At 54.6% G+C, this 21,240-nt stretch overlaps 1 protein-coding gene across 1 annotated transcript; it reads left to right on the top strand.

The window, feature by feature from the left end:
• Positions 1–1,428: 1,428 nt before the first annotated feature.
• On the top strand, positions 1,429–20,131 carry PDIA4 (protein disulfide isomerase family A member 4). Its single transcript, XM_007184658.2, has 10 exons — positions 1,429–1,808; positions 7,935–8,118; positions 9,324–9,529; positions 11,278–11,416; positions 12,362–12,567; positions 12,692–12,850; positions 15,383–15,534; positions 17,496–17,652; positions 17,949–18,182; positions 18,900–20,131. The coding sequence occupies exons 1-10, from the start codon at positions 1,721–1,723 to the stop codon at positions 19,313–19,315; spliced, it is 1,941 nt and encodes a 646-aa protein (XP_007184720.2). The 5' UTR covers positions 1,429–1,720; the 3' UTR covers positions 19,316–20,131.
• Positions 20,132–21,240: the final 1,109 nt, after the last annotated feature.

A 21,240-nucleotide genomic window follows, 5' to 3' on the forward strand; every position in this document is an offset into this window, starting at 1 on the left:
TGTTGAATGAACTGTTCATTCATTGTTCATTGCTCTAAATGTTTTTTAAAAAGAAAATATTACTTTAATTTCACAATATGATACTGATTTCATATATATGTGTGTGTATACATACATATATACTGCATTTTGAGAGGTTTCCTCTCATACCTTGGATCAACAAAGGGTCTTAGTGAAATTGGTTGTACTTGTCCCACATTTGGGCAAATGGTATTCTCAATCCTCAGTTTAATAAGGATTCAGAGGAAACTACCAAGAAAGATAAAAATTTTGGCTGGGCACACTATCTTTTTGAAGAGTTTCTTAAAATGATATTCAACTGTTTGATATTCTACATTCAGAGCATTCTGATAAATCACTTAGTGCATACTCACCCTGTCGTTACAGTTAATTGAATAATGTCTTCCTGCCCTACAGAACTGAGGGGAGTACCATCAGATTCAGTAGTTCAATAGAAATTTATTAAATTTAATAAATCAAATAAAAAACTTTCTAATTACTAAAGCCTGTGAGTAGTTAGCTTTCTTTCTTCCTGACAATCTGTATACACAGAAAAATACTTCTGGACCCTCGAGTTTTGTTAATTTGACCTATATGTCCTCCGTAGCTCTTTAGGCATACGAATCCCCAGGTGTTAAAGAAATCTCAAACCCTAAGACACATCACGGCTTGACGTACAAAAATCATTATCTATCTTAACCTAGTTTTTTTCCTCCTAAATTGTCAAGAGGGAAAACCTCAAGCCTATATTTAGACTTGTGTAAACCTTTAGATTGCGTGATATTTCACTTTTGCAGAAAATCAGGAGAAATTGATAACATGAAGCAAAGTTTAGACACGCACCTGATGGCCTGCTCACAGATGAAACCCTAGAGAGAAGCTTCCCCAAATCCTAGTTCTAGATTCACTTTTACTGCATGAGACCCCCGTCCCCAAGGCCAATTTGTGTTTTAATCCAGGAAAGAAACGCCAACTTTCATTCGCGCAGGCAGAAACCAAAAAGACCACGAACATGAAGCCGAGTCGGGAGTCCCGTTCTCTCTCTTTCCCACCAACAGACTAGTTCGGGCCCCTCCGCCGCTTCGCTCTTGAGCCCCCCCCAGCGTCCCCCAAGGGCTGCGCACACGTACCCTCTCACCAACGTTCTGCTAAGGACACGTGTTCTTCCTGCCCAGATCAGCAGCCTGGAGCCCCGCCCGCCTCGCATTTCCAAGGCCCCGCCCACCGCTCCACCGGCCAATCGCTCCCGAGGCGTAGCCCGACCCCGCCCCTCTGGCCCCTGCCCGCCGCCTTTGTTCTCCCCCGCTCCCTCTCTCAGCCTGTGCGCTCCAGGCAAACCGAGTGGCAGCCGCTGATTGGAGACCGCGGCGCAGCCAATCAGAAGGGGGCACCTCACGTTAGCGCTCTGATCTTTAAACGCCGGAGCCGCGGGGCCTGCGGAGGAGGCCAGGGAGGAGGGTCTGCGCGGCGGCTCTCGGTGCTGCGGTGCTCGGTGCTGCGGAGCTCGGACGCGCACTTCGGCGCACGCGGCCCGCGCCCCCGGTCGGGCTGGGATTGGCCGGTCCGCGGCTTCCCCCGCCCCCAGTCAATTGCCGGCTAGGTCTTCCGGGAGGGGCGGTTTCTTTCCTTACCTCTCGTTTCCCTTCGCGAGACCGGAGCCTGAGGTTCGGGATCGCCCAGCGGCCGCCGGCGCGAGGAGACCAAGCTCCGCACAGCCGTGATGAGGCCCCGGAAAGCCTGGCTGCTCGTTCTGCTCTTAGCCCTGGCGCAGTTGCTGGCAGCGGCGAGCGCCGAGGGCCCGGATGAAGGTGAGCGGCGGCGGGCCGGGCCTGTGGGCCGGGGGCGCCGCGCGGACCGCCGACGTGCTGCAGTTTGAGGGCGGTAGCGGGGGACAGGATCGCTTGGGAGATCCGGGAGAGGAGGGCAGCGAAGCGGCCGGGGCTGCCACCGAGGCTTGAACGCGGAGAGGATGTAAAGTGCCTTCTTTGCATGCTGGCTCCTTCGCCCTGATTCTGCTCAGATTTTCCACGAGTCCAGGCTGACTGCCCGCTCCTGGGAAGGGGAGCTTGGGAACTGGTTCAGCATTTGAGGCTAACACGCCCAGGGAGTGTGAAGGGAGAGGGGCCTCTGGTTTCAAAACAGATTTTAGAGAAGGGGTGAGGGCATGAAGCCCCAAGTAGGAGCTCTCGGGACAACCGCGGGCAGCAAGCATTTTACGTCTCAAAACTGTAGTTTGTAGGTTTGGATATAAGTAACTCAAGGGTTCTGGTCTGAGGGAGAAAGTGATGGATTGGTTTGCATCTTTTGGAAACCGGAGATAGCATTCCTTGTGCGAGCATTTATTCAGCACCTACTGTGTGTGTCAGTCACTGCGCTGGGTTGTGGGCGTTCAGGATGAGTGTGGCCCCTGCCCATAAAGCGCCCGCTCTGGGAGGAAGGTTCGCAGCTACTAGTCATCACTCCTGCATTTTTCTTTGAAATCGGCTAGCTAAAAACAAATGGTGTAAGAGAACTTGGAAAATTAGAAAGTTTTAGTCAAGAAAAGAATGCTAATTTCTAGAGAACAAGGCATCTCATTACTGGTCTTAAACTTCTTTCTCTCTGGCTTTTCTCTAGGTGACTAGAGTTTTTTCCTGTTGAGTTTGTTCCAATATAAATAAACCCCTTTTTCTAATGTTAGTGTGTAAAGGAACTGTGAACTTTATACTCTTTTAAACAGCTTGAGTAACTTTGATGCAAGTCAGTGATTCAAGAGTCTTTACCCACATAGAAAGGGAAGTTTAAAACCAGCGATTGGTGAGAAGAACACCTACCTGCCAACAGGAACTAGAGAGTAGTGTCACCTACAAGTGTCTTAGGACCTTTATCCAAATCACCTGGTGCTTATTTAAATACAGAGTCCCAAAATACACTCAAGCGGACTGCAGCGGTGGGCCCTCAAATCTGCATGTTAAACATTTCATTGATTCGTGGGCAAAGTAAACTTTGGGAGGCACATTAAAGTTTGAGGACCAGTGGAGATGGAGGGTAGTTTTTGGAACGTAGCCAAAGAGCAAACTAGCTTTGTCTTGGTTCTGATCCAGTGATTCTGTTTTGCGGGGATTCTTAAGAGGCCTGGAAGGGTGGCAAACATGGGTGGACACCAAGGGCTATTAGGAAGAGTGAGTCTGTCATTTGGGTTCCAGGTCACTAATGCACTGGAGACCCTGGGAAGCAGTCGCCTCTGGGGTGAGCCCGGGAATCTCTGCGGTTGGGTAGGGTGGGGCTTCTAGTAGTTACCTTGACTCTTTCCCATCCCTGGCTCTTCACGTTCAGCTTCTATCACAGATAACCCATCCCGTGGATTTATTTTAGGGCCACACTTCCCTCTACCCCAGATGGTCCCAGTCCTTAGGGGGTTTTCCCCTTTTTTGCCTCTCGTGCTTTTTACCATTTTTTTTTTTTTTTTTGCCGCACTGCGGGGCATGCGGGATCTTAGTTATTTTATTATTTATTTATTTATTTGTTTGGCTGCACCGGGTCTTAGTTGCAGCATGCGGGATCTTCGTTGCGGCCTGTGAGCTCTTGTAGTTGCGGCATGTGGACTCTTAGTTGCAGCATGCGGGATGGAGCCCGGGGCCCCCTGCATTGGGAGTGCAGAATCTTAACCGCTGGACCACCAGGGAAGTCCCTTGCTTGCTTTTATTTGGGATTGGTTTAGATTTTAAAGTAAGTGGAAATTCACTTGGGTACAGTGCTGAGGAACTGTCCAGTTGCCCCTCTCTTTTCGTTTCTGGGAAGTAATTATCAAACGAGTCCATGTAAAACTTGGGGCATCCTGGGAAGAAAATCCTATGTGTCAACATGGCATAGCAGCTGAGCGGTCAGGACCCTCCACTCAGTAGCCTTGTGCCTTTGGGCAGGTGACTAAAGCTCTCTGTTTCTTCCTCTGTAAAGTGCATGTAATGTGTTTCCCTCGGGGGTTGAGATAGTGTGCTTACGTGCTCAGCACGGTGCCTGGAACATAAACAATATCAGTTAAATGATGTTATATCTGATAACAAATTTCTTTTTTTCTATTCAGTATTGACCTAATGGTAAGATTTACCCAACTTTTGGGCTTCCCTGGTGGCGCAGTGGTTGGGAGTCTGCCTGCCAATGCAGGGGACACGGGTTCGAGCCCTGGTCTGGGAGGATCCCACATGCCACAGAGCAGCTGGGCCCGTGAGCCACAGCTACGGAGCCTACGCGTCTGGAGCCTGTGCTCTGAAACAAGAGAGGCCGCGACAGTGAGAGGCCCGCGCACCGCGATGAAGAGTGGCCCCTGCTTGCCGCAACTAGAGAAAGCCCTCGCATAGAAACGAAGACCCAACACAGCCATAAATAAATAAATACTTAAAAAAAAAAAGGTTTTTTTTTTAAAAAAGATTTACCCCACTTTTATGGGCACCTCCCTGGTGGGGACTGGAAGACCGGCCAGCTGAGGAGGCAGATGAGGACGTGCTGTAGGAGCCGCTGGTGTCCAGCCTGGGCAGCATCCCGTGTTGTCACATGTCCTGCTGGGAGTGGGCAGGGGTTGCAGTGACCTGGTTAGAGGAGGGGCCTACATTTCAGGAGTGGCCTTACTGGGTGGGCTAAGCAGTGTGTGGAGATGATGCAAGAGGCTTCACTGACTACACGCTAAGGAGGATGGCACCCTTCCAGAAGGTGCTGGAAGGCTTTGGATATATTCCTATCCTAGAATGTCCAACTTTAAAAGTGAAGCCCAGTGAAGAGTGGTCTCCCTATTAAACTGAGATATTTTCCTTGTCCGGATGTGTGGGGTTTTAGTCCGTGGGAATATAGAGCCAGCACCTTCTCCAACTGCAGAGGAGTCAACCCTGGGGATTGTCTGCAACTTGGGGAGGAATGGAAAGGGGGAGGCCATGCCTTAATGCTGTTGAGGATCCTTAATTATGTAGGGAATGTTCTGCCATTTTGTTGATCCTTAAAAATATAAACTCAAAGTCAGTTTTTTAAAAAGTATCAAGAAATGAGTTCCCTGTTAGGAGCTCTGTCCCAGGATAACTCACGGACCCCCATTTAATCGTGAGAGCCCATCACGAGTAGTGCTTACAGACCACTTCGGGCTGGATGTAGGTAGGAAAGCATCTCTGCGTTTCCGTTTTGTAAAATTCACCTTATCCCTGTGTATTGAGCAGACAGCCGAGTCCCGCTTCCTCCCCGAGCTGTGTTTCCTAGCCTGAAGAGAGCATGGAGCTCTCCCGAGCCTTCTTCCCAACCTTCCTCCAGTCTTTCCGTCCGCCCGCAAGTGAACTTGATTCCTGGATTGAGCCGAGCAGGCAGGCGGTGAGAGTGGAGATGCCCTGCCTGGGGCCTACCCGCCTGCCCACAGCAGGCCTCTGGGCCGTGGGAGCAGCCAGAGCTGGGGCAAGGCGTGTGGCGTTTCCTAGGCCCCCGACAGGAGAAGAGGACCTGCACGACATCCCCACATTAAGCCCCCGGGTTTGCAGCCCCGATGTGGGTCATTTTGGGTGGGACTTTCAAGTGAGGGGCGGTCAGACTAGCCTTTTGAAAGCCACTGTGACCAGGGTTCTGCAGGCCGGCATGGGTCAGCTAGTACTTGTCCTGCAAGTTTGTTGTAGGCAATGTTCCTAGAAGTACCGGGAGCCCCTAGCCGGCCGGTGTAAACACGGAGGTTCTCAAGCGGCGTTAGGTCCTAGGCTTCCCGAGGACCTGGGTGTACAGTGTTGGCTGCCAGTCACCAGTGGAAGGGGATTCAGTGTGACGTGAGTGTAAGGAAACGAGCTGAGGCCACAGCCCTGAGCGGCGGCACTGGGGTTGAGCCCAGGTTGTCTTCCTCTGGGTCCTGCCCCCTCTGCGTCCAGGGAGCCTGGCTCTCACCGCTCTCCCCAAGCCTCCTGCTGACTGTGCTGGGGGCCTGGGGCTTCTGCAGGCCCTCCCACCCCGCAGGGTCCCTGACGTGGAGCAGGGAGGTGGCGAGGTGGCTGGGGAGCTCGGGGAGGGCGGGAGGATAACCGCGGGCAGGGCCGGTAACCTGCCCCAAGAAACATGGGAGCTTGCTGGGTATGTACTCCTCAAATTGCTGGGTGTTCTTTTTGGATTTTAGAGCCGTTTCTCCTGCCCGCGCAATGGAGGAACTTCTGCCTTAAGTTGGAGAGGGGGATGTGAAAGGAAAAAGCAGTGGGTGTTTGAAGGGACAAGTGTGGAGGAAAGTGGGGCTCAGCGGGGTGGGGTGGGTTTTTGGTTTGCTTTTAACAATTAGTGTGCAGATTGGTAGATTTTCATGATAACGAGCAAAGCTGCCACCCTGCCCAGACCAGCTCCTGGCTTTTCTGAGCGGCTGCAGAGCCAGCACTGGATCAGTTCAGGGGCGGCGAAGATTGGGCAAGTCCCGGGGGTTTCCGGGTCCCGAGGGCAGGTTTTCAAGCCCTGACCTCAGTCCCTCTGTCATTGTTGGTTTCTCTCCTGGGAAGCATCTCCAGAAATAAATAATTGGCCCTGAAACATTCTGCCTTTGGAGTTGATGAAATCGTGCTGGCTGCACTTCTGTTTACTGACTTGGTAGCAGCTGGGGAACCTGGGTAATGAGAACTGCCATTCAGGATTTCTGGTACCTGTAGTTCAGCAACAAATTCAGTTGAACCTTGATAACAAGATGTGCTCATATTCTTGCGTTCTGGAAAGAGTACTTTGCTTCCAGGCAGCGTGTCCTACAAAGGTACGAACAGGAAACAAGTACTGGTTCTCAACTTTTCATTCTGGAGGATGGAATCCTAATCCATTTCTGAAAGGGGTGGCATTTTTACCTCATACACATAAAAAATAGCCCCACAGGTGTTATAATCCTTCAGCAAAAGGTTGAAATGTGAAGGGAAGAGTGTGGGGAATCATATTTTACTTATAAAGTCAGCCCGAGTAACCTCCAGGGTGGAAAAGTTGAGAACCAGTACTTGTTTCCTGTTTGTACTGATCTGGGGACCAGGCAGTCAGTCATTCATTCCGGGGGGCGGGTTGGGATTAGATGCAGTCCTTCCTGCCTGTGGAAGCAGAGAGGGTGAGGAAGAGGAACACGTCTGTGAAAGTTAGCCTGGCCCTTGCGCACAGACATGGGGGACCCACAAAGTGAGGAGCCTGAAACGCACAGCATGGATGTGTGGGTGAGGAGCCTTGCCGCGGGGCAGCCCCGAGGGGTGGGTCAGATCTGTGCGTGGGGAGCAGGAGGGACGGTTCTCTGTGCCTGGGCTGGAGGCATGCAGAGCAAGGCTGCGGAGGGAGTGCTTCATCTGGAGAGGGGGCTGGTCCTGCCCTCCGAGTCCTGCTGCAGTTTTTAGACTTTAAATTCTAGGCCTGTAGTTAGTTTTCAACCATCTTTTAGGCATGACCTCCCTTTAAGTGAAATCTTAAGTGGCCACCCAATATGCAAATTCCTGGGGTCCGGGAGGCCCGAGGTCGCGTGATGGTGGCCCCCAGGGACCACGCAGGACTCATGACCATTTTGAGGGTTTTCGGTTCTAGGGAGTTTTTTGTTTTTTTTTTTTAAATGAATTTATTTATTTGTTTGTTTATGGCTGCGTTGGGTCTTCGTTGCTGCGCGTGGGCTTTCTCTAGTTGCGGCGAGCGGGGGCTACTCTTCATGGCGGTGCGCGGGCTTCTCATTGCAGTGGCTTCTCTTGTTGCAGAGCACAGGCTCTAGGTGCGCGGACTCCAGTAGTTGTGGTTCTCGGACTCTAGAGCACAGGCTCAGTAGTTGTGGTGCATGGGCTTAGTTGCTCCACGGCCTGTGGGATCTTCCCAGACCAGGGCTCGAACCCGTGTCCCCTGCATTGGCAGGCGGATTCTTAACCACCGTGCCACCAGGGAAGTCCCTCTAGGAAGATTTTTAAGGAGGCGGGTCACCAGTTTCCTAACCAGTCTGGGTATTTTCTGCACAGATTCTTCTAATAAAGAGGATGCCATTGAGGGGGAAGACGAGGAGGAGGAAGATGAGGAGGAGGAGGACGACGGCGACGACTTGGAAGTTAAGGAAGAAAACGGTGTCTTGGTCCTAAATGACGCGAACTTTGATAACTTTGTGGCTGACAAAGACACGGTGCTGCTGGAGTTCTACGCTCCGTGGTGAGGACCCACGCTCCGCCCCCCTCAGCCAGGTGGACCAGGGGTTCCTCTGTGTCCCAGGCTTGACCCCTCAGAGTCATCCAGACCCCGCAGGGTGGGAGTGTCCGGGGGCAGGAACCCAGACTCCTGGTTCGGGAGCGCCAGGAGCTCAGCATTCTGCCAGTTTGCATCGAGCGTCCAACGAGCCAGCCCTCGTGCACCACGGGCCCTGCTCGTTTCAGATCCAGTGCTTAAAAATGTGAACACGTCCTCTGCTAGTTACAGCTGGGGGCGGCTAACGAGCTGTGATGACACACAGACGTGCGTGGGTGACAGACGCATCCCTCGTTACAGATTCAGCCCTCCACCCCCTCCTCCTGCCGGAGTCTGGCAGCTGCCCAGTGCAGCCCGTGGGGCCTCCCATAGGAAAGGTGCATGGGCCCTGTGGGAGCAGCCCCTCTTTTCCCATCTTTCACCCTCACGGTGCAGCCAGTCATGACTCTTGGGCTCCTTCCCCCCACCTCTCTTCTGCTGTTTTTTCCATCTCATAATCCCGTCTTCTTTTTCCCCTTTCTCCTGCCCTCCTTGGTTCACTTCGGAGACAAAATAGTCAAAATAGTCAAGATATTCTTATGTTGTTTGTCTAGCATAGTGTGAGATGCTTCGTAAAAGTATCTAAACAGTCCTTAGGACAGGCCTGTGAGGTTACATCATTCCTGGTTTATAGATCAGCCGTTCTCAAACATTTTGTTCTCAGGACCCCTTAACACTTAAAAACTGAGGATCTCAAATAGCTGGTTATGTGGGTCACGTTTATCAGTAGTTACCATATCGGAAGTTAAAACTGAGAAGTAGAAAAAGCCATCTTTAAATAACAGTAGCCCTCTTACATGTTAACATCAGAATGCTGACATCATCGTCGGTCACGTAGCCTCTGGAAAACCCCACCATATGCTTCTGAGAGGAGTGGAAAAGACAGCATCTTTCAGGAAGAGTTTTCTCCTCACACTGGGGTGTAGAGATGTTGAATGCATGTTCCCTCAGCCGAGCTGGGTTTCGAACCTGGATCTGTTTGACTTTCAGCCGCCTTTGCCTCCCCTGTTTTGTGTTTCTTGTTAACTGCAAACATTTTTGGTCCCAGTGCCCCCGTTTGTGTGCACGTTGCTGGATTTAAGTCTCCATGGGTACAGTTAACCTGCTGCTTCTTCCCAAAATCTAATTCTCAGGTGCGGGCATTGCAAGCAGTTTGCTCCAGAATATGAAAAAATCGCCACTACCTTGAAGGAGAATGACCCTCCCATTGCTGTTGCCAAGATCGACGCGACCTCGGAATCGGCACTGGCCAGCAGGTTTGATGTGAGTGGCTATCCCACCATCAAGATCCTTAAGAAGGGGCAGGCTGTCGACTACGAGGGCTCCAGGACCCAGGAAGGTGAGCGGCTCCTGAGCTGCTGGTGGAAGTCGGGGCCAGGGTTCCCTCCCCCTGGAAGGGAAAGTGGAGGGGGTGATGGGAGGGGAATTTGGATATTAGAAAGGAAGCCAAGTTGAGTGGACGGGGAGTGATCCCTGATGGAATGTTCGCGGAAACTTGGATTAACATAAACTTGTCCTTGCACGGGAGGGGGTATCTTCTTCCATTGACGACCATGAAACTCAAGGTCTGGAGCCGGTGTGTTACAGGTCATGGGTCTTGGTAGTGTGCTGGAGCAGTGCTTCTGAATGTCTAGCTTGCATCCGACTCACGGGGGGTGGGGTGGGGTGGGGTGGGGTTGAGGGGGCTCGTTAAGACAGACTGTCGAGCCCCAGCCCAGAGCTTCTGATTCACTAAGTTTCAGGTCTGGCCCAATAACCTGCGTTTCTTGTGAGCGCCAAGGGCTTGCCGAACCTGTGGGTCCAGAGCCCCACATTGGAACCACTGGTGTGCGGAGCCAGCCAGTGTTTCTAAAACCAGGCCCGATGGATCCCTGCCTGGCTCACATCAGACACTAAATAAGTTTCATTAAATGAATGAGAAAATAACATTGTGGTAGCCTTTAGCATATCTCTTAATCACTTAAGAAAAAAAGATTGCTTTGTGCTGCATTTTCCATTCCCAGTATAGCATAGTAGAAATAGCACTGAATAGGTTTGGGGTCTTTATTGCCATCACGTAGCCCTGTGTCCCCCCACAAAGGCCTCCCTTGCTGGGCCTTGGGCTCCTCATCACTGAGTGTGAGGTCATGTGGACTTGATCTCAAGGTTCCCTTTGAATTGGTACGAGAGTCTGTCCCGTGACAGACTTGTATATTTGGAGGTCTGCGCTTGACACCTGACAGCTAGGGATGTGGCCCAGTTTGGAATCTTGAGAGCAGAGTTTGCCTAAGTGGCCTCCCCAGGCACCAGCCCTCCCAGTGCGTCTTAATAATGGGGCTCGCCCGCGTTGACGGCCCCAGGGCCTCGGCTCTGCCTGCACCGGCAGGTGCTGCTGTGCGCGCTCCAGCCTGAAAGCTCGTGCTTTGCGGCTGTGGGTCTCAGACCTGGCTCCTTGGTAGATTCTATGGCAAAAAAGGAGAGAAAAAGTTTGCAGCCACTGCTCCTAAGAACCCCTTGGAAAGTGCTTTGCGAGAATATATTCAGTGTCCCAGGCCTGGCGTTGAATCCATCTCCGGGGAAGCAGGCCACAGGTGGGCCTTTTGCGGTCTGTGCAGCCTGAGCGGTGTGGGAGCTGCTACTCCTCTTTTCATTTTTCTCCAGTTTGGTTACATTTTATGATGTGTGTAACGTGCCAGTGCTAGATGTGCATGTCTAAATACATATGTATTTGTACGAGTTAAGAGGATGCCCCCAAAACCATTAATAGGCACGTGTGGTCAAACACTAGGAGATGACCTCTCGGGGTTCGAGTGCAGTTAGAACCCCGGCGTGGTAGGAGCGGAAGTCTCGTTCGTTGGGTTGGGCTTGGCCTGTCTCGAGCAGTCTGCAGGGGGTGCGTGTGCCAATGGACATGTGACGGATGGCTGTTGGGGACAGTGGGCCTCTGGCTCTTAATTGTGCAGAGTGGTGCTGGCTGTAGACGTGATTGGATTTCAGGAAATCAGATGGGTCCTGTTCTGTGGCCCCGCTCTCTCTCTTCGCCCCTCACCACCTGCCACCCCTGGAGCGGGGGCCTGCATGTGCTCAGTCTTGTGTTGTTTATTCCAGAAATTGTGGCCAAGGTCAAAGAGATCTCCCAGCCCACCTGGACACCTCCACCGGAAGTCACGCTCGTGCTGACCAAAGATAACTTCGATGAGGTGGTGAATGAGTCGGACATCATTCTGGTGGAGTTTTATGCCCCGTGGTAAGATGGCGTCTCTCTCCTGTTATCGGGTACTGGTCAGGCCCGTCCTGTATTCGGTACAGGCACAGGCCGGGGGTGGCAGGGACAGACCCCCGCACGTGAGGCAGGGCTAGCCGAAGAGCAGGCGGGTGCAAAGTCCCCACCGTGCACAAGTGGGCAGAGTGGCACGCTGCGTGTTCCGAGAGAGGTGGTTTCACAGAGTCTTTCCCGGGGGATGGGATGAGGCTAAAATGTAGGCCTGCAGCGTGGAGCCTGCCGGGGAGAGTAAGCCACGTGGGCCACATAGGGGGGCCACCCAACGATCTGGGGCCCCTGGGAGCTGGAGGACACGGCCGTGCGCCGGGCAGTGCCCGCTGTCCCCCGAGCCTCGCTGCCTCCCTCCTGAGGTGTTTGAACCCTGGTTTTCTCTGTCTTCGTCTCTGCCCTTGACTGTTCTGGAGTGAATCTTGGAAGTTGACCCTGACCCTTGCTTTACACTCAAGACGTGTTCCCTTCTTGTGCCGGAGCCCCAGGGTCCCTACAGTTTCCTGCCTTTTGTCCCCTCCCCTCACCCCCCCTTCACAGGCTTGCATCCACTTCCTGCCCATCCCTCGTGTCCCAGCTCACCCTCACGTCCTGTGTGAAGTCACCACTGACTGGTATCCTTACCTGCCCCAGCTCTCCAACCAAGAAAATTGTCTTGCCTTTCCCACGACTTACCCCATGTCACGGTTATGCCCCTGTCCACCCATGTCTCGTGTGTGTGTGTGTGGTGTGCGTCCCCCCACCCCACATCCTGCTGGCCCCTGGGGAAGGCCTGGGCCCTGCCCTCACCCGGGGGCATCCCGAGGTTGGCCGGATCTCTCCAGTCGCCCGGGAGCGCAGGCTGGGTCTCTGCGCTTCACTTACCTGGCAGGTGGCACCCACACCAGAACAGGCCCCTGACAGAACTGCTTCCTCTCGCAGGTGTGGACATTGCAAGAAACTGGCCCCCGAGTACGAGAAGGCCGCCAAGGGGCTGAGCAAGCGCTCTCCCCCGATCCCTCTGGCGAAGGTCGACGCCACCGCGGAGACAGACCTGGCCAAGAGGTTCGACGTCTCCGGCTATCCCACCCTGAAAATCTTCCGCAAGGGAAAGCCCTTTGATTACAACGGCCCACGGGAAAAATACGGTATTGCCGCCTCGTCTGGCCTCAGTGGGGAGGGAAACTCCTGGCGCGTGTGGGCGCCGGCAGAGCTGTGGGGACAGCGCCCTGCAGCCCCAAGCGGCCCCTCAGGCGTGTGCTCTGCTCCCAGGGATCGTCGACTACATGATCGAGCAGTCCGGGCCGCCCTCCAAGCAGATCCTGGCCCTGAAGCAGGTCCAGGAGTTCCTGAAGGATGGAGACGACGTCATCATCGTTGGGGTCTTTAAGGCGGAGAGCGACCCAGCCTACCAGAAGTACCAGGACGCTGGTAAGGATTGGCCCTCTGGGCGGGGCAGAGTGCCCGTGCCTGGGCCGTCTGAGGTTGCTGGGGAGTCTGCTGCTTTTGTATAAAACTCCTGGGCATTGATTTAGGGGGTGGCTTGATGGAAGAATTGAGATTGCATATGTGGGAACAGGCTTTCCTTTCTGGGCTTGGGGGTTGGTTCCCTGTTGCTTTAATTGCACATGGGTGATATGTTCTCTTACTAAATAGATGAGAGGGCTGCGCAGTCCCCCTCCTGGCCTCTGAGAGGAGGGGAGGGGCAAAGTCAAGTTCATCCAAGGTCATTGTCTACCTCCCGCCCCTTCCAGGGGCCCCTTCCCAGAGCCAGTCCCTCTGCCAGGGGTAGGGTCTTGACCGGAAAGCGGGGGTTTCTGCATCAGACCTGGGTTCGAGTCCTGGCTCTGCCAGTGGTTAGAACACTGTGACCACAGTCAGTGACTTGATCAGCTCGGAGATCTCCCATCCAGCACGGTGACCTGTCCTACGTGGAAGGTTGTTACGTTAGTTGAGATAAAGTGGAGGAAGTGCTTAGCAAAGTGCCTGGGGATGCCGATTGCACAGTGAATGCTGGTCTTGCTGGTCTGGGAGGCAAAGTTTATCACCAGCAGCTGTCAGTGGTGTCCCGTGGGGGCCGGCGTCCTCGCTCCCCGGATGGTCCCTGGGTTGTGAACAAAAGATGGTTCTTCAGGGACGGTCAGGATCCTCTTGGTCCGCATCAGCTCCTCCTGAGTGCCCTCCACCCCTCACCCCACGTCGCACACGCCAAAACAGTTTGGTCTTCTGCTTCGAAGGAGTAATCATGATCTGCTTGCCACTTAGTGCTAATCTCTGTGCTGCGCAGTCACGGTCGTGCGTTTGTCAAATGCAGATTAACGTTGTAAAACTTACAGTAGAGCTAAACTCTGTTTGTGCTTCCTCAGTCTTCACTGATTCAGTCAGTAACCTTGTCACCCAGTTGTGCTAGAAACTTGCAGAGGGGCCCCCTAGCCCACCCAGGGCCACAGGCAACCATGGAGTCCCCAAACCTACACGTTTATGTGCACGCAGATCCCCGGGGATCTTGTCAGAATGTGGGTTCTGGTACTGTACATCTGGGTGGGCCCGGGTGCTGCCTGTCCAGCTGCCTCACTTCCAGTCTGACGTAAGTGTGACTCCACGTGGCCGGTCGGGTTAGGCTCAGGCAAGGGTGACGGTCACTGGGCTTGGGGTGTAGACTGCGGGGAAGGAGCCAGAGACAGTCCTGGGGATGCAGCGCGGACGACGGGGAAGCTGATGGGGCAGGAGCAGGGGGGAGGCTGGCGGGAGGAAGGGGTCTGTGAGCGTGGAGGGCGGGCAGGAAGTTCTTGAGTCGATTCTGTCTCTCCACCCAGGGCCACCTGATAACAAACACCCGGGGCGCCTGGCGGCTTAGCACGGGTGTGCCTTCTGGGTGGGCCACCTTGTTTCATTGTTACAGTGGTCTGAGAGGTGCCCTGTCCTGTTTCTGCAGAGGAGGGACTGGGGCTCGGGGAGGTGAGTAAGTGGCAGGCCTGAAGTCACACAGTTGGCAGGTCGAAAATTACGATTTCAGTCTAAGTCTGTCTTAGCTTCCAAAAGCTGTGAGCTTGTCCAGGTTGCCCCCTGCCTCCTGCAAGACACGCGCTGTGCCCTCAGCCGCCTGTTCCTATAACCAGTCGGAGGCTGCCCTCGGGGGTGGGGCGACACCTCACCCAGTGCTGGGACCACACGCTCCGCTCAGGGTGGGTCTGGATGGCTCAGCGAGGACAGAGCAGAGGGACTGAGGCGGTCCCCCTGTGGGGTCCAGGGCAGGGGTTGACAAGCTGGCCCACGGGCCAGATCCGGTCCTCACCTGGTTTTGTAAGTTCCGTTAGAGCACAGCACACTGGATGGTTTGCACGCTGATCAGCACAGAGCTGAGTCGTCGTGACCGTGGGGTCCACAAAGCCAAGATAGTTCCTGTCTGGTCCTTTCCACGAAAGATTGCCAGCCCCTGTTCTAGAGTATCCTCAGACGGTGGGGTTGCATTTGGGAGTTTCCCAAGATTTAAAGTGTGTGTAGCAGAAGAACCACAGCCCACAAACAGGCCACCCAGCAACTCGAGGAGGAGCAGTCAAACCCCTGTGAAGGGTGCTGGGTGTGAAAACTTGTGGGGATGGAGGGTTCTTGTGACGGACACAGGAGGATTTGGGCTGTCTGTCTAGGGTTACGTGCTTCTCAGCATCAGAGGCCACAGTCGACCGTAGCGCCTGACAAATTAGCTCTAAGTTTTTCTGTGAAGATTGTTTATTTTTAAAATAAATTCCAAGATATACAGATTTTAAGGCATTAAATCTATACCAAGTTTTAAAATCCAGACTCCTTTCAAGTGTTTAAGCTCTGGGTATTGTCCACACAGCGTTCGTGGTTAATAACACTATTTTCTGGGCGTTTGCTTTGACTGATGTGGGTAGTGAGTTGAATCTAGATCATTTAAGCAATTTAGTAAATTGTGTATTTGTTGTTGTGTTAATTTTTCAGCTAACAACCTGAGAGAGGATTACAAGTTCCACCACACTTTCAGCACTGAAATAGCAAAGTTCTTGAAAGTCTCCCCGGGGAAGTTGGTCATCATGCAGCCTGAGAAATTCCAGTCCAAATATGAGCCCAAGAGCCACGTGATGGACATCCAGGTGGGTGAGGGATGCCAGCCCCGGGGCATCCGATCGGCATGAAGGTCTCTTGGTCAGGGTTCGTGGGAGGGACGGTGGTCGGGGGATGGGGTCTCACATACCTGGTGGGTCGTGGGGCCTTGGCCCCTGGCAAAGCTCCACCTGCTTTTGCCAGAAGGGTTCCCCTGGTCTCTATAGCTCCTGGCAGGCCAGCAGCGGCCTGCGTGGCTGGTGTGGCCCCTGGCCGGGACGTGCTGGCTGCTGGGTCTGAGCCGAGCCTCACTTGCCGCCAGGTGGCTTGGGCGCTGAGGCCTACGAAGTGATGACGGGCCTCTCTGTTCACTGGGTGACGCTGTGGGACATGGCATGTGGACTTGGCCTTTCTTTCCTCTGTGTCCCCCCCACTCTCGGTCTTCCTCAGGGGGTGACACACTCACCTCTAGAGGGGCGGAGGGAGTTCCCAGCCCAGGGTGAGCCTGGGTCCAGCTCGGTGTTCCGAGTGCTTCACAGGGGCCCTGCACTCCACTGAACAGATCTTCAGGTTTGGGAAAAACCTTACATCTTGAATCCAAATATTTTATTTGATAGAAAGATGCAGAGAAGTGAGCTAACAGACTGGAGATCCCACAACCAGTTAGGAGCAGACTAAGGGGAAAATGCAGATGTGCTCCGTCCCCAGCCAGGACACATGGGGGTGGTCTCATCTCGCCCCTTGCCCTCCAGCTTCTCTTTGTAGCATCCGGAGATACTGACTCTGGGTCCACAGAGGGGCCCTGATGGCACGGTTCTGTGTGGTGTGCGTGCTCCTGGGGAAGGGTGCTGTCTGCAGCTTTCAGTAGATTCTTGAAGGGGTCCTTGACCTGAAGAGGTTGAGATCCACAGTCTGTTGTACACATCACTGCTACTTTGCTCTTTTGGTATTATTTATATACCGTCTTTGTTGCAGAAATTATTTCAGGCTGCTTTGTAAAAAATTGACACAACAGATAAAATGCAATATTAAAAAAATGGATTTAAAAATTAGGACAAAGGGAAGACCAGGGCAGGACAGGTAAGATGAAGCCAGGTGTAAAATCAGCACAAGCAGCACTGTGCTGAGGGGATAGCCTGTTTGCCGCAGACGTAAGCGAGGAGGGCTCTGGCCTTGAGTTCAGATTCGGGCCCGCAGGTGCCAGGTGCTCAGCTCGGGAGCACATTTGTCCTGGGTCCCTCGGCTTTGAGCTCACCTCCTGAGTGACGGTTGGTCCAGGGGCCGTCCAGATGAAAGACACCCCACAGCCCGGCTGCCCTCTGCCTTGTCCCTGCTGCCTCCTCCCACCTGGCCCGGCCTGCCATTTTTCAGCGCCACCTGGGACCACCTCCCTGACCATCCCTGCAGATGGGATGTGGGCCCTAGGGGGAGAGAGCAGTGGTTATCCATCACTTCCTGCTGGGCAGGCAGCCTCACCTCATTGGGCCTCGGTTTCCTCACCTGTAGAGTGGGTGGCCATGCCGCCCTCACGTGCAGCTGTGTGGCCCCATGGTCTTCCTGAGAGACACTGCCCGCACCCCTGCCCCCGGCTTTGGTGTAGCGGCTAGTCAGGGGCAGGCTTTCTTCAGGCGGAGCTCGGAGCCCAGGCGGCGCTTCACATCACGGCACCGTGTTTCTCGTCCGTGCAGTGCCCCTGACAGGCTGCTGTGAGGATCAGACCAGGGGAAGGTGGGACCCTGTGCCCAGTTTAGCCCATGTTAGCGCCGCTGTCATCTGGGAGCCGGGCCTTCCCCCAGCAGAACCTGATTGACCTGGACCGCAAGCCCCCACCCAGAGGGAAGGGCACGCGGCCTCTGCGGTTGCCCGAGAGGCTCACTTCGGGTTCCCTGGAGGAGGGGCCCCAGCATCACTGGGTGGACTGGAGTGGGGCCCCTGTGCCCGTCTCTTGGAGCAGATGTCTTTTCCCGTCGACAGCAACGGACAGCTGCACCTCACCTGCCCCCTTTTGCAGGACTCCACGGAGAGCTCGGCCATCAAGGAGCACGTGTTGAGGCACACGCTGCCCCTTGTCGGCCACCGCAAGTCTTCCAACGAGGCCAAGCGCTACTCGCGGCGCCCCCTGGTGGTCGTGTACTATGGCGTGGACTTCAGCTTCGACTACCGCGTCGGTGAGGCCCGGGTTGGCGGCTGGGGTGTGTGGTTACTTATGGCTTCAGGGGCTTTTTCCTCCCGGGCTGTGTCGCTACCCCCTTCCCTCTCTGCTTGAGCAGGAGGGGAGCTTCGAGTCGAGTTGGGCCCTCTTAGATTAGAGACGCGGGGGCGATCGGGCGAGACCAGCCCCCAACCCCGACCCGCCTGCGGGCAGGGGCCCTGGGCTGCGGCCCGAGGCTGGTCCGAGATCTGTGCCCGGCATCTGGAGCCTCAGCCGCTGCGGCCCGGCTCACGGCCCTCGGTGCCCTTTCAGCCACTCAGTTCTGGCGGAACAAGGTCCTGGAGGTGGCCAAGGACTTCCCCGAGTACACCTTTGCCGTGGCCGACGAGGACGACTTCGCCACGGAGGTGAAGGACCTGGGGCTGAGTGAGAGTGGGGAGGAGGTGAACGCGGCCATCCTGGACGAGGGCGGCCGCAGGTTCGCCATGGAGCCCGACGACTTCGACGCCGACGCTCTCCGCGCCTTCGTCAGCGCCTTCAAGAAAGGTGGGCCCCCCATCCCATCCCCCCCATCCTCCACCTCCGCGGCCCCGCCGGCTTGTTGTCGGGGGCCTGGCCCAGGCTTTCTCCTGGACCCGAGGGATGGGAAGATGGGGATGGAGAATCCCCGTTCCTTTGCTTTCTCTCTCTTTTTTTTTTTTTTCGTAATAGAAAAAAAGGCAGGTGTCTTGGAAATCTCAAGAAGCCTTATTTTTAAAATATGTAAAGTACAACAGGCTTTTGGACTTAGACGTAAGTTTCACGTATGAGGGAAACTTGCTTTGGCATCAAGCCGAGTGTCTTTCTGATCTGGCTGAGCACGTGGCCGCAGGTCCCCAGCGCTGGCGGCTGGCGGGCAGACCTTGTCCGTCCCTGCTCAGTCTGCTCCCCACCGTGGCTTCCAGCCCGCGGCACCCACCCTCCTAGTAACCCCTCTGCATTGGCAGCATCTCTTGTGACGGCCTCACTGAACAGGACCCAGTGTCTGCTAGGCCTTGTGGGGCACCACCTGCACCCTCTCTGGCCTTTGCAGGGACTGGGAAAGTAGAGGATGTCAGAGAACTGGGGGTGGGCTTCTGGAGACAAGGCCCTGCCTGGCCCTGGCAGCATCTGACTTGCCCTGTCCTGAACGTCAGGCCAGCCTCACTGCCTGGTCCAGTCAGAGCCGCCAGGGTCCGGGCCTTTCAGCTCTCACAGTCCTCTCCTGCTTGCTTTCCTCGGCAGGAAAACTGAAGCCAGTTGTCAAATCCCAGCCAGTGCCCAAGAACAACAAGGGGCCGGTCAAGGTCGTGGTGGGGAAGACCTTCGACTCCATCGTGATGGACCCTAAGAAGGACGTCCTCATCGAGTTCTACGCGCCCTGGTGCGGACATTGCAAGCAGCTGGAGCCCGTGTACACAGCCCTGGGCAAGAAGTACAAGGGACACAAGAATCTGGTCATCGCCAAGATGGACGCCACGGCCAACGATGTCACCAACGACCGCTACAAAGTCGAGGGCTTCCCCACCATCTACTTCTCCCCCAGCGGGGACAAAAAGAACCCAATTAAATTTGAGGACGGAAACAGAGATCTGGAGCATTTGAGCAAGTTTATAGAAGAACATGCCACAAAACTGAGCAGGGCCAGGGAAGAACTTTGAGGGCCTTGAGGGTCTGCTCAGGGCAAGTGCGGCAGGGACCAGACAGCAAAGCTTCCAGCACTCGGCAGTGGAGCCTGAGCCAGCTGCGAGCCCGGTGGGCTTGCTCAAAGGCAGTCTCTCAAGGTGTTTTTGGTTTGTCTTGTGTTTTAATTTTTTATACTTTGGTATTTCACCTCATGCTCTGAATACTGAATTAGATATGAATGACTCAGTAGATTAGTCCAGAATTTTACAGAGGATACATCTATTTTTATCATTATTTGGGGTTTGATTTTTTTTTTTTAACCTTTCACCTTCTTTAATATATTTCTTCAAAGCAGACAAGTTGAATCTCTTCTGTGTGAATTTTTTTTCTCTTTTTAATTTAAAATTTAAGAAGCCTTTGCCAAATCACGTCGACTTTTCCTTTTTATTTTATTGTCATCTGAGGAATGGTTAGCTGAAGACGGGACTGTTGGTGTTTGGTTTTTATTCTTCCTGTTGTGGCACAAAGTGAGAACTGTCGCCAAGCACCCTGCCGAGGACGTCATTTCAGCCCGACTCTGATCCGCCACCCGGTCCAGGGAGAAGCGGCATCTCTGCAGGCCTGGGCGTCACCGTGCCTTCTCCCAAAGCGAGGACCGCAGGCGGGAGCATTTCCCAGGTGCTCCCAGACCCTTGGAGCCAGGTTCCGAGGCTCAGCCTCCGGGAGGCTGCCTGCCTCTTCAGAACCGCCGTGGCCGAGGAGAGATGAGCTAGGGCACAGGTGGAGACTTTAGGGTGATAGGGGGATAGGGTAGGCTGTTGTGATGGAATAAAGAAAGGATTGAAAATGAACCTCCATCACCGTCCTAGAGCACATGGTCCCGCCCTGGAGCCTCAGCGTGCTGGAGATGGAGAGGCCGGGCCTGGAGGGGAGGCTCCCTGCCCGGCCTGCAGAGTGCAGGTGGCCTCACTCCACCCCGAACACCCAGGGGTGGGGTGGCATCCCAACCCGGGTAGGGGCATCGATGGGCTCTGCTCTTGGTTGTTTGTGGGTGGGCAGTGGTGCATTCTTTCGGGAGGGGGCAGGGATGGAGGGCAAGGCCCTGAGCACTTCTGGGGGCTGGGAGGAGGGGACAGGACAGGACGGGAAGCTGGACCGGCCCTCAGGGTTCTGGGCGATTTGTGTGATGTGAGCTTCCTTCCGGGAGTTCATTCACCAAGATATGCCATCCCCGCTCGACTGTTCCTAATTTTGCTGAAACAGAAATCGTGAGCTGGGGGCATCTCTTCGGGCAGTGGCTGGTGGGTTTGCTGCAGGGGTTGCGGGGGGCAAGAAGCAGCCCCACGGGAAGGGGCAGCCGGGGTGGGCCTTTCTAGATGACCTGCTTTCAAGTTGAGTCTGGCCAGGGTGGGCGGGGGTGTCTGGTAAGTCCTCAGAATCCCCAGTGTGGCAGGAAGTCCTCTGCACCCTCCTGGATGCCCGCTTCCCTCCGGAGGACAAGCAGGCCCCCCTCAGAGACTTTGTGCCAGAAGCTCACAGGAGTAAATGTGGGTGTGGGGCTTGGAGGCTTTTTTTTCAACCCAGAGGCACACCCCTCCAGCACCGCCTGGGGCTCCCGTGCTGGTCTGGGAGACCTCACGCAGCACACGTGAGGCCTGGGCTCTAGGAGGGGATCAGTGTGGTCTCATTGGAAGTGAGGTGTCGGGAAAGCCCTTTTTGAAGTGATGTTTGAGCTGAGACCCAAGGATGAGTTGGCTGGAGCCCGGCTGAGGTTGGGAGTGAGTCATTTCTCAGTGTGTCCCGGGACCTGCGGCGTTGACACTACTTGGATGTTTGTCAGAAATGCATGGTCTCGGGCTGGGCCCCAGACCTGCTGAGTCAGAATGCATCTTAAGAAGATCCCAGGAGACTCATGCCTAGTGAATGCAAAGGCCCTGAGGCAGAAGTCAAAATGTATCCT

Source organism: Balaenoptera acutorostrata, chromosome 7 (assembly GCF_949987535.1).
Source record: "Balaenoptera acutorostrata chromosome 7, mBalAcu1.1, whole genome shotgun sequence".
In the NCBI taxonomy this organism is placed as follows: domain Eukaryota; kingdom Metazoa; phylum Chordata; class Mammalia; order Artiodactyla; family Balaenopteridae; genus Balaenoptera; species Balaenoptera acutorostrata.

What these genes read in the sequence shown, in the direction of transcription:
- PDIA4 (XM_007184658.2), top strand. Translation starts at nt 1,721, where the DNA reads ATGAGGCCCCGGAAAGCCTGGCTGCTCGTTCTGCTCTTAGCCCTGGCG. An exon ending in CTGGAGTTCTACGCTCCGTG is followed by an intron (nt 8,119 to 9,323) that starts GTGAGGACCCAC and finishes TCTAATTCTCAG; the next exon opens with GTGCGGGCATTGCAAGCAGT. An exon ending in GGGCTCCAGGACCCAGGAAG is followed by an intron (nt 9,530 to 11,277) that starts GTGAGCGGCTCC and finishes TGTTTATTCCAG; the next exon opens with AAATTGTGGCCAAGGTCAAA.